This window comes from Falco peregrinus, chromosome 6, assembly GCF_023634155.1.
Source record: "Falco peregrinus isolate bFalPer1 chromosome 6, bFalPer1.pri, whole genome shotgun sequence".
Lineage (NCBI taxonomy): Eukaryota > Metazoa > Chordata > Aves > Falconiformes > Falconidae > Falco > Falco peregrinus.
This window is the reverse complement of record NC_073726.1, coordinates 18,211,523-18,224,580: the sequence shown is the minus strand read 5'-3', so window position 1 is coordinate 18,224,580 and position 13,058 is coordinate 18,211,523. Positions and strand designations below refer to the sequence as shown.

General features: G+C 37.7%; 1 protein-coding gene across 2 annotated transcripts in view; it reads right to left on the bottom strand.

The window, feature by feature from the left end:
* Positions 1-1,990: 1,990 nt before the first annotated feature.
* Positions 1,991-13,058, bottom strand: part of PTPN12 (protein tyrosine phosphatase non-receptor type 12) — a 78,246-nt gene continuing 67,178 nt past the window's right edge. For both annotated transcript variants that reach the window (XM_055807802.1, XM_055807801.1), the window contains exons 13-18: positions 10,698-11,656; positions 7,228-7,305; positions 5,837-5,925; positions 5,070-5,100; positions 3,895-4,011; positions 1,991-3,293 (exon numbers count right to left, since the gene is read on the bottom strand). In XM_055807802.1, the coding sequence (XP_055663777.1) occupies positions 3,232-3,293; positions 3,895-4,011; positions 5,070-5,100; positions 5,837-5,925; positions 7,228-7,305; positions 10,698-11,656 (1,336 nt within the window). In that variant the 3' untranslated portion in view covers positions 1,991-3,231. The remainder of the gene's footprint in view (positions 3,294-3,894; positions 4,012-5,069; positions 5,101-5,836; positions 5,926-7,227; positions 7,306-10,697; positions 11,657-13,058) is intronic.

Sequence of the window (13,058 nt, the reverse complement as noted above, 5' to 3'; positions counted from 1 at the left end):
CCAAGTTAGAAACTTCCTTAAGGAAAATCACATGTAAATGCAGCACGGTTTCCCAACAGATAAATAAGAAATAAAAATACTGAAGCAATGCTCTAATTACTAAAAGGCAGAAGGCTACCTACCAGACCAATGCAAACCCTAAAATGTGCTGTATAATAGAGGTGAGCAATGACGCCCTGAGAGATCAGCTTTCTTCTGAGATTTGAGTATTTACGTTTCTAAAACACGGAGAACTCACTCTTGATGCAATAATCTACTGCATACATTTTTTCAATATTAACACATTTAGGAAATGTAATAAATGGAATATTAGAAAAACACTGAAAGAATAAACAAGCCAATGAAGTGCTTATTAATAAGAACAGCAAGGTTGAGTAGCATTACTGGTTCTTTGCTATTGCGAGCAAGTCAGTTGTATGCCTGGTGAAAGCTGCATTTCAGAGACTGAAGTTGAAGACTGCTTTTGAAAAAAATAACGTGGAACACTGGAGTTCAAGGAAAGGAAAGATTATTTCATGATTGATTTCAATGTGTGTATAAAATTACTTGGTCTAGATCTGCATTCAGTGCTAATTTTCAAACTAATGTAATATTCTAAACCCCTTTAAACTGAATTTAAAATAAACCACCGCAAAGAAAGGTCTTGTTTGTTGAAGAAGCTGTTAAGACTGGATAACATTTCAAAGTTATGATGTGAAACTATCCCGCATACAGCACCCAACCCCGCACTGCCCTGTACCCCCCCCCCCCCCCCCCCCCCCCAGAATGGATACAGAAAGTAAGGACATTGGGCAGGTTTCACCTTGCATTTAAAACTGTCGGTTTACCTGAAGTAAAACAGGTGAAAATCTAAACCTCAGGTGAATGTAAGCAGGCAACAGTGAGCTGTAAGACAAGTCTGTCAAAAGATATAGACATCCATACAGGAAAAGCGCAGTTTGATATTGCTAAAGCAAAGAAAGGCTGAGAACTTTCTGTGATTAACTTAGTCTGGAATATGATCCAAATTCATGCAAATCTAAGGGGAAAAAAAATGAACCTGGCCATACTTTAATTAAACATTACCAGATATATACTCTGTATATAGTGCACAGAGTTTTTGTCAACCTTTCCTCTAAGTGAAATTCAGACGTGAAAAGTGGAAAATCACAATCTGCACAGCTCCGTATTTCCTTGGTAGAGAAACACGGAAACGATCCTTAAAAAGTACATCCAAATCGTATTTGGAAATTTTCTTATTTAAACAGTTGATTCAAAAAGTTACAGTGATTTGGACCGTCCAGTGGTGATGACGGCCCATCGTGCATTCCAGATCAGCAGGAGGTCTCTAGGAGTGAAAGTTTAAGCTAATCGTCTTCAGCACAGGGGCAGGGGAACAAAGTTCAGGCCAGCTTTATTCTGCCACCTGCAAGGCATTCCAGCTGTCCGAATTGTTTACAAAGCAGGACTCTAGTTGATACAGGTTATCCCAAATGTCATATATAATTGAATTATTTTTAATGAATAATTGCAAAAGTATATCCATGGGAAGTTAAGTATTTATAGTGCATACAGCTCTTTGAAAGAGCTGCCCAGCTAGGCAGCCTGTCGTGTGTACTGAATGCATGGCGATTAATCCACAGTCAGAGACAGTAATTGCAAGTTACGTACCTTTTGGAAGTTATAATTGGGGTGCTGGCAGGGCATTTGTTCTTTTTTAGCAGACAGCCCTAAAGGAGTAGTAAATTCGATGTAATGCTTCCATGGCTAGAGTTCAGATGGATAGATAGTTTCACTACCTAGAATAAAGGGTTTTTTTTTTCCTCTAAACATTCTTCCTTGCTTCTCTGGCATTACTGCTAGCCAGAACTTTTAAATTAGTTACTAAAAATAAGGTCCTGAGGGTCACTGTTTTGTTCAGGTATGAGGTCTATAAGCTAAGCCAAATTTTTGCTATTTTACTTTGCTTCCGAAAACTTGGGTTTTTTCCTACGAGTAAAAACACCCATAGTGAGCTTTTGACGTTCTTTAATTTAAAGACTGTATTACAGAAAAGTTTAAGTAAGGAATCCTTATAAGGATTAACTCTTGACATAATATATTGCCAAGATACAGTGTAGCTGCAAGGGCTCTATGTGAACCTTCATATAAGTTGCTTTCTTACATACACAGTCGCTGAACAACAAAAATGGTATTTACCATTTGTAAGAGAAGACAGCGGTGCTTAAACAGTCCTTTTACCAGTGTTCTGGTTTTCCCAAATTAGAATCACGCCATATTAAAACTGTAAAATCCTATTATACAGAAAGTTGATAGAGATGAATTTTCTAAAGATTGCAACTGACGAAACATTAAAATGAAAACTAAGGAGTGTTGATTATGTAGAACGGTTTCTTTTTTACTGGCAGGTCAGATATACTAGAAACGTACAAATATTTTTGATAATCTAATTCCAGATGAACTCAAAACACTGAAGTAACATACACAGGCTAAGAGAATTCAATACTGTTCCAAGGCACTTACTGAATCTCCATGACTAGATGAAAACCAGAACAAATTAGGTCTGACAATTAAACAGCATATAATATAAAAATAACCTTTTGCTTACAATTTACAAAATGTATTACAATCTTTATCTCTGCTAACCTGCAACTCTGGCTGTGTGTGTCCAGCAATTTTTGTAAAAAACCCCAGAAACTATTTTCTAAAACTTCAGGGCAAATAATTTACAAATAAGGTACACAAAAATTTAGATCATGCAGAGATTTCTTACATCTTCTGTTAATATTTTATGATTGCAACTTTATCAAATTATATACTTACTTGCCCTGTACATATACAAAATAATGCATACATGGTAATCAAACGTTAGCAAAAAGTAGTCCATAAACACAATCTGTCAAAAGTATTACTATATTAACATATGTCTACAAGCAGCGTGTAACAGGGTTAAAAGACATTAAGGCAATAATACTTGAAGTTACAAAATAAATCATATGTAATACTTTCTCCTAAGTGTAATAAGGCAGGTAGATGGCCCCAGCAAAAAGTTGTAATACTGGAATCCACTGTTGTGAACAATGTTTAAGGTTTTGCGTGGGATGTACTCTAAGAGTGTACCATTTGGTAGTCAGATCTACACTGCTCTGTGTTAGTCGCCCCCCAGAAAAGTGGAATACTATTTTTCTAGTTCTCAGTGGCACTTGAGTTTTCCAGTATAATTCATTGATAGTATGTCCATTGCTTCTTGGATCATGTCCATTCTGAAGGTGGCTCTCTTGGTCCTCTGGGCTTTCCACAGCGGTTACCAAAACCTAAGGAAAAAAAAAGTACTTAATACTTCTGTCCACTTGGAGAACGCAGTCTCACAAATGCTGGCAGCAGTCAGAAGGAACACTGCAAGACATGTGCCAGTTCTTAGGGAAGACGTGTATTCTCAGGGCTAGAAAATGACTTAGTGGTATGAGGAGTTGTAAAGGCACTATGGTCATAGGAAATACAAACATGAAGAATCTGTATATAATTACAGTTCCCTATTTAAACCTCACTTGTAAAGTACTTTTCAGTAAATACCGGAGTACAGCCTTTGTTATCATTTTTTTTTCCTTCTCTGCATACCAAAGCAATTTTCTCAGGTATTATTTCTGAAAGTTTTCAGTGCTCTACAGAAATTATATCCCATTTGATTAATTCTGTATTTCATACAGTCTAAAACCCAAAGTGAATGACTAAATCACTCAAACCTCTTTCAGTGATGCTGAAGAGACAAGGCAGGCTAATTTGGCTGGGTTCTGCACCTCAGTGAGTTGGAAGGAGGGAGGAGTAGCAGCTATCCATACTAATACTATCGATGAATCTTCTGTTTAAATCATCTATATATATATAGTGATTAGGTTTTGACTGAATTATAATTACCAATATCTGTTACTTCCGCAGGAAATTCTGAAATTTGACCTCTTGTATCAGTGGAACCAGAAAAAGAAATCTGAGGTAAGGTGTCAGTTGGTGTTTTGTTGCTTCTTTCAGGACGATCTGGAAAACACACATGCACACACACACCCCCTTACTGTAACATTCATTTAATCAGCACTGTGTGAACACTATTTTTAATTACAGTTCAGTCCAGAACACAACTTACATGAAGTATTATTTACAGAAATAAAGATTTAAAAGCCAATTTATCATTTCTTCTAAAAGATACTTGAAAATTGTTTATGAAGCAGATGTTCAACGACAGTGACACACTGCTGTTCATCAAATATGGATTTTATTTTTTAAAAGCTTGGATGGATATTTAAAATCACATGTAGCACCTATTTATAGCAACAGCTCACAGTACTATTTAAAACATCAATATAAATGCATCTCTCCATACTCTTCCTAAACTAAAGGTGCTTAAGACGTGATTGGCAACTATGTGTTGCATTACTGTATGATCACCCTATTAGCAAGTCTTCAGTATTTCTGAAAACTAATTTATTTTTTAAAAATCACCTAGGTATTTAACAGGCAGCTCCAAACGCACTGTAAAAGCCCATTCAAGCATATGCAGAAAATACATGGCAGACATAAGCTTGTAGCTGAAGCAGGTTGCTGCAAAGTTGTATGTCAGCTGATAGACTACACTTCTTACTAAAGCCTTTTCAGAAGATGAAAAGTTAAACAATTTGGTAAATCTGCAACGTACATACATATACATACACACACCCCACTGCTGAATTTATTTCATGTATGCTGCTGTCTTTATGAAATTAAATAAACTAATTCAACTTCTACAATTTCTACTGCAGTAACATGGGAAGGTTGTAATTAACATGACAAAATATTGCTATTATAATATGTATTTAAATTCACTATTTTGATCTTCATTATTTTAGCATACCCAAAGTTTAACACTTATTTTTAAATGAGATTTTAACTGGCTTCCTCAGAAAACTCTATAAACTTGAAAAACAGAAGGCTTTTTCAAAAGTGCCAGTTGTTTGACAATATACCTAAAAATCTTCAGAGCAAAAGCCAAGTTCAGGTGAATTGTTATTCAGTATTTTGTAGAAAAAAAAATTTAAAAAGAAATCTTTTCTATCACTTACCAGGTAGTACAGGTGAAGTTGTTTTCAAACCCTGTTAATGAGAAATATTTAAAATAATCCTTTAAAATGCTTCCAAAATACTAAAAGAACACCAGAAATTTAGTTAGTTCTCATAATAAATTTACAGTCCCTGAAAATTGAGAGTGCATGAAAAAAAAAGGCATGAATATAAAGAGGATTCATATGCTTTTAAAGTTTTGGCAGCTGTTTACACTGGATGGCATTGACCAACTAGTCGACTGATGTGAGAAGTGAAATCTGATGGGCAGGAAATGGTTTGTTTTAGATAAATATGGATGTAAGGAAAACTTCATCAAGCAGTGAAACAGGTTGCCCACAAAGGATATGAAGTCTCCATCTCTGGAGGTTTTTGAGGCCCAACGGGATAAAGCCCCAAGCAGCCTGGTCCCAGTCCAGGCTTCATGCAGCGGTTTAAACTAGAGCCTGCAATTCTCCTCCAGCCTGAATAATAGTCTACGATTGAGGGCAGACAGCAAGCTCCATAAATGCAGCATATTTACGCTCTTAAAGCTATAATTTAAGGTATATTAATGATGACTTTAAAAAATACTGCTGAACTTTGAAAACCAGGTATTTTTCTTGGAAAGTGAACGTGCTCTTAACATCATCAGTTCAGCAGCCCAGGCAGAAGAAAGCTAGTTGTAGGTGATCAACAGCTGGTACTTTTCACAAGTATGTATTTTGCTCTTTGTTGTAGCTCTCAACCAAACTAGAACTGATTAGTACAGACTTACTCCCATACTTACTGTAGAGACTGTTTGTTCTGGCAGATGCTGATCACGCAATATGCTCCACTCAGACTGTGCAATCATAACTGGCTTCAGCAAGGGTGTGCCTAGGAAAAATTAAGTTAAACTTGAGTTCTCTCCATGATGAGGCATTAGAAACGTGCTATAAAGTAACTTTTTAAAAATTAAATGCTTGTAAAACATGAATCTCTCTTTACATGAAGAGCATTCAAGGTCAGGGAAAGCTTCACAACTTAATTCAAAACACAAGACTGCAGTGTTTGCATTGTGGATGTTTGTTTCCTTCGTTTGGGGGTTTCTAGCCAAGAGGAGAATTAGCTTCTTTTTCAATGTTGTTTTTGAAATTGTCACACCAGCTATGCAATAGTACTATGCCTTTTTCATGTCTACGAAGTAAAGAAAACACACAAGTCATGACAACCATACCTGTCCTTAATGACTTCACGGCAAGAACACAATCAAAATTAAAGTGTTCTTAGTGATTCCAGTCCCAAACAGATTTTTAAAATTTTTAAGAAAAAAGCTTTATTTCTTGTGTTCTCACAGAAAACAAGCAAATCCATAATATCCAAAGAAAGGATCACTGACTGAGCTACCTACACGCTTATGATGCTCAAGGGACGTATTTACAAAACTTGCATGTTATTATGATGAAAATATCTATATTGACTACTTTGGCAAAAACATTTTTTAAGTTTCACAAAGTGACACTAAATAACAGCCTCACTAAATAACTATATCACACTAAGTTATTTGGAAGATACCAAACCTCAACCTAATTTACTAGTTCAATTAATCTTTTTTGTATTCTGCCATTACTATCTTAATGAATGAAATACGAAGACATAAGCGCTTCATTTGTGTCAGTTTTCTCTTTCAGTAACCCTTTTGACAAGGCAAAGAGTAAACTATGTTAAACTTAAACTGGGCTTGTTCACTACAGGGCGGTATGAAATGTCATCATCTTTCCTTTGCCCAAGAAAGAAGAATCAGATAAGCACTGCTCATGTGTTTTCTCATTCTCTGCCCTGGAGCAGTAGGAAACTAAAATAGCCTGGGAATCCCCTAACTACTGCATTTCCTCACTGTATCTCCTTTCCATACCCTTCAGATTGAAAACCAGCTCCACTGAAATCAACATTGAAGTCTCCAATATACTTATTAAATATCATGTAACATCATGCTTAGTCAAAAAATGAGAAATAATTTAACTTTTTTCAAGGGCTTGTGAAAGTTAAACCTCAAAATACACGATCACACATGCTAGATTTCATTCCATTTTACGATCTGTTCCAACGCTAACCAAAAAGCAGGGGCATTCAAATACAATACTGAAATGTCTTTCATCACATTTTATCCCCAGTTATCACAAAACATTAAGAACTCACTCTGTTCACTTGCTAATACAAATGATTCTGGTGTTCTTTCTGGGAGCGGGGGAGAGGAATCTTCGCTAGTATCAGCATCTAAATCAAATATGACATTTAGATCAGTTAAAAGAACACAGATTTTCCTCCTATATTTTAAAAAGTTGATTTTTTTATGCATTAAATCATTCTAAACTTGATATTAAATTTAAAGCAAGAGAAAAATTTGCTCCAAATACTACAAAACACTTTTGTCTACCATACTAATGCCTTGGGAGCAACTTCACGCTAACACCATTATCTTCATGTTAAGGGTATAGGATCAGTTTGTGTGTTATGAGAGAAAGGAAAGTAAAATACATTTTCAGTCTAAATAATTTAGAGGAAAAAAACTTCAGCAACTCCAATGAATACTTTCTCTTCATTCTTTCTGAAACAGAAGATAAGCAGAATCTTATCTCCAGTCTGCACTGGAGAGATACCATTTGTTTCTTGAACAAGTAACCTGCCAATAACTGTAACCGTAGTAGTTACCGTAATTTAATTGCAGTTCATTACACCTCTATGTACAGCCACCGCAAGTGAGTTAAGCTCATCACAACACACTGGCTCTTCGAACTCTTCTGTAGATACTAGTAACCATACACAATTGGTGCCTACCAAACAGAACCACGGATGAAGCTCCCAAACCATGGTAAGAAGCATGTTGGAAATATATATGAGCTCTTCAGCTGTGCTGAAGACAGTAACTTACTGCTGATAAGAAAAAATAACAATTACTGCTTAAGTGGCTCAAAGGATACTTACTTCTAAAGTCAATACAGCACAGCTAAATTGCACAGTGCAAGCACATGACGCAACACTCCTTTTCAGGTCTGCACTGTGCGACAGTGAGCTCTAAGGCAGGCTCCACATTAACCGCTCTTCTCAAGCCCCGAGTCTCAGTTTTGCTTCCCAATTCCAACTCAGGGCCCACCCAGGCTGACTCCCACACCACCGATATAAACTGGTTAAGCAGTCCAGTGCAAGGTTTAGTAACCACAAGGGAAGCGCGAGCCAGAGGAGATGGCCACCAGTGGGACCAGTAACACATCCTGTCCCCAGCCTGTTCCCTCTCACCTCTCCAGAGTGTACCAACACAAGCTGTTCTGGCAGCAAAAGCCCCACTCCAGCCTGCTAAGGAATCTGGACTAGATATTAAAGGTTTAAAACCATTCAAAGCAGCTGCTGCCATTAAAAAAAAATTAAAAAATTCTCATCTTAAAACTGCATCCTATACAGGATTCATAAAAAGATGAAGACACATTTCAACTGCTGAAGCCATGAAGCCTGCCCTGCCAGCAGCAGACAAGAACTCCATCGTGTTTCACAAGCCACTGTGTTCAAAGTAACTTCTCTGAGACCTGCTCCATCTCAAGTTACAGCATAAGAAAACCTTCGTTTATTGATTTAGTCCCTATATAATCGGCAAATAAAGTCACTATGGAGTATGCACTAACTAAAAATGAGGTTTTGGGGTTTGTTTTGGGGTTTTTTCTTTTGTCACTGTTGCTTTGGGGTTGTTGCTGTTTTGGTTTTTTTTAACCTCAGGGTACTACTTTTCACTTCTTTTGAATTAAAAAGAGGATTAAATTACACAGGAAGATCATGCACACCACCAGTTATGGTTAAGCAACTAGGGTGTTAATATGTTCACAGACAAGCTTCGTTGATGATTGTATCCACAATCCCAGCTTTAGACAGAGCAGTTCTGAGTAAGTGTGACAATAAAAAGCCCACTGTAAAACATGGGTTAGAATCACTGCAAAGCGATCTAACCCTATGTTCTTGAGTCCGAGAGAGATTACTGGACCTGCAACCTGAATATAAAATGAGAAGTGTTCACTGTTGTACAAAAGTGAATGGATACACCTTTGATAACAGGAGATGAATTATAAAGACATTAATATAAAAATCTTAAGCCATTCCTGGGACATCGGCAACATCCAGCAGCACAAAGGCTGTACTGTTATTTCAGGATGTTTCTGATATGCAGTTACATGAAACAAATCCTTGAGTGACATTTCTCCCATTCTTTATCATATTTATGACATATCTCTTATTTTATTTGCATGTTCTTACAGCATGTACATAAAGAGATGTGTAGAAAAGTAATGATTTTCAAACAGTGATAAACAATAGTTACCCTGGGAAAGACAAAAAAAGCCTGGCTAAATGCAGTGCTGGAAAAAATACTACAGCACACAAATCTACCAAAAACAAATCTAAGGAGGACTGCTTTGCATAAACGTTGAAGTAACTATGACACACAGGGCTTTGCCGGCTATGCCGAGCATTTTTAAAGCATCACAGGGTTAAAAACGTATACATATGTGCAAGTATTGTTTTGTGCTTCTACATGCTATCGCAAAATCTATAGAAACAGACTGTTATGAAAGCTGCAAAGTAGTTCATGTTTCTGAATATGACTTGTGATGAAAACGGTGCACAAAGCAAGTATTTTCAATTCAGCTGGTTGTGCATCTTGCATCATACACTGAGCCCATTTCACCTCCAAAAGTCACGTAGTCTGCACAGCTTCCTGAAGTGAGGCCGTCGCTGTAAGGAGCTCCCACATGAGTCTGTTCTAAATAAAGAAGCTCACGTTCTCCTTTCAGCTCCACAGCCTTACTGTGGGCTTTGCTGGGCTTTGCGCAGTTACCAAGGCCTAATTTGTCCTTCCCAGCTACATCCTCCATCTAATCTAAATGTGCCAGCCTGACTAAAATCTGAATCTGTGCATTTTAGGACTCTTTTGCTTTTAATAAATGATGTAACTTCTTGCAGAAGCAGTCTTGCAAACTTTCCTGGCTCAAAAAATTCCCAACAGCAGCAACAGACTAAAAGCAACTGAATAATTTTCAAAGCATTACTGAAGCAGAACTCAGATTTTTAGATGAACAGCAACACTACTTTGTCTCCCCGGCCATGTACAGAAAAGAAAAGAAAAGAAAAAAAAAGGAAAGCAGGGCTAAATATTTACAATGCCATTAAAATGCAGGAGCTGAATCACGAGCAACTGCAGACTGGTACAGTGAAAGAGGTTATGTCTACATTTTTAGGACCAGCACATCAACCAGTAAGCATGAATTTGATACATGTTTAGTCAAGCCCGTTTAAAATACTTTAAATCGCCAAAACTGCCATTATTATAGACACTTCCATGAAAATGTGGAGAACCAGTAAACAGAAACCTGCAATTAAGAATGCATTCATACCTCAAAATAAAGCTTCTGAAGTAGCTTATCAAGGTCTGTAGTAACAGACCTTGTAACAGACACAGTTCGCATGCAAATCAAAATCTGGGAGGACAAGGCTTGTGCCCTTTCTGAAGTTGCTGTACTGTACTGTTCAAATTTACATTTAGAACATTGCACTGTAAAGACATTCATGTTGTCCAACAGATGCAACCACGTTAAAGAGTAGCACTTCTAAACCACAATGAAACCTACCTTCACCATCTTCAGAACATGTTACAGCTGTTAAGTCTTGCCTAGCAATAGACATTGGCAACACTTTTCTGGCAGAAATGTTTTCAGTGTTAGTGGCAGCAGAAACTGTGGCACTTGCGGTTGAAACATTAGATGCGCTTTTGCTCATGGCTCCATCAAAGTTCATCTCATCTGTGTCAGAATCATCTGAATGAAGAGGATTAGTAAAACAGAGGGGTGCTCGAACAGAAATAGTAGTACGATCAACATTATCACTGGAAGGATGTTCAACTGTGGTGTTTGATACCAGAGTTTTAACACCATGACATAAGATGTCTGAAGAGGTGTCTTCAGACACTGATGTACGCAGTGCATTTTCAGGCCCATGCAGTGACCACGTGGCATGTCCCTTTTCTGTCAGAGGCAGACGATCTGGTCTTGGTGGAGCATCAGAAACCTGCTGACTCTGCAGACTTTCCGGCGAAGGTATTAAGGCTGTGTTAGACTGTGGCATGCTGCATTCCATACATGAGTTTTGAGAAGCATCTACAAATGAATCCCCTGAAACCTGTTCCTGTGGCTTAAAGCTCTTATCAATTACACAGGATGACATAGGCTTAATTTTAATTGCATGGCCCCTGTTCAACAGGGAGTTCCCGTCAAAGCTTCGTGGTCCCTCCTGAAGAGGTACCTTCTTGATCTCAAAACTTAAGTTGCGCTCCAGCCTTTTCTCTGCACGTTCACTGGGTTCGCTCTTCCCTGAATGTTCTGTTGACTTATTATAATTCTCATTGAGGTCTGTCGAATGCTCTGATGAAACCATGTGCAAAACTGGCTTTGGATGGTATCTGTCATTGTCCTGCCACACAGTAGTGACTGTTGGATAAGCTGATGGGGGAGATGGTGTTAAAATTGGTGGTACTGGCTGAGGCTCTGGAGGCTGCAAGATTTCTTCTTTAGCGTCTCCTTCTACAAGGCAACTGCACAAAAAAAATCCCAAAACAAAGTTGTGTAAGTTTTTGTATTTTGACAATATTTTAAGTGTCTATCCATCTATCTCTATAGCAGTAATGCTTCCATATCAATACTGAACTCCAAGCAGCGCTTCCACTGCTTACAGACAATGGTTATAAAACATGACTAGTTGGGTAGGCAAGAACTAAGTCACCACACTCAAAACATCTTTCAGAATACCACAAAGACATACATCCATGCCACAACTAGACATCATTGATAGTTCAAAGATTGCTCACATCCTTTCCCAGAAGCATTTTTTCCAAAGGCTCTGTAAGAAAGGCCCTCTTGTGGCAGGGTTTCAGTACTTTTTTTATTTCTTCTTTTTTAAGAAGTGGCTCAGAGGAACTTGTCATACGGAATTCCATTTTCAATAATGCCAAGAGAAATTTCTTTTAAAAATATATCCTTACAGCCTACAAGTATCGTCCTTTATTTTGATTTTTCTGCACATGCCCAGGAGGATCTTATTTTTACATTTGTGTATTTGGTAGTTTCTGGCATGCAGACCAAATTTAGCTGACACGAGGTACACACTGTATAAAAACCATTCACAGTAGAATATATGATCCGAATTAAAGTGCATATTAGCGAGACTGCAGCCCTTAGTATTACAATTCATCTTAAGCTACTTAAAAGGAGGTGGTCTTTAAGCATACGGTCAATTTACTTTCAGATTACATTTTGCACAACTGACTAAAGTCTTGTCTACAAACAGGAATTAGGCATTCTCATTCAAAGCTTTTAAAAATATTTCATCCCATACTGTAAGACTAGTAACAGAATAACTGAAGCGCAAAACAAATGTGTGACAAGAACAGAAATACAATGAAATATTTTAAAGAAATCATACTTTCACTCTAGGCAAATAAACCAAAGCACAAAGGATAACAGTTTGCTAAAGAGTGTGATTTCACCACACGCTTGAGCTGAGAAACCAGCCCATTTTATGTACAAAGCTCAGATCACTTCCTGCTGTTGGCAGAGATATCCTTCATGGGGAAGTAATAAACCCTCTATACAGGCCAGCACATACTGTCCAAGATAGTGATATTTAGAAGACAGATGATCGACCCCCACCATGCTATGGGAACAGACAGTTCCCAGGGTAACAGAGCCTTTACTGACATGTTCAGGTGGTCCCAGCACTAGAATAAGCTTGAACAAGCAGGAGTTAGCCAAATCCACATATACCTTTAGGTTTTTGGGATAATCTATGTCAGAGGCACCATAAACCACCCAAATCCAGCTTTGCATCAGGAGAACTGGAACCTTCCATTGGAGGTAAGGTTACAGCAAGACACTATTCCCTTGAAAATGAAGTCACCGGTAGACCTTGGACTCTACCTTCTTTTCATGACCCAACAA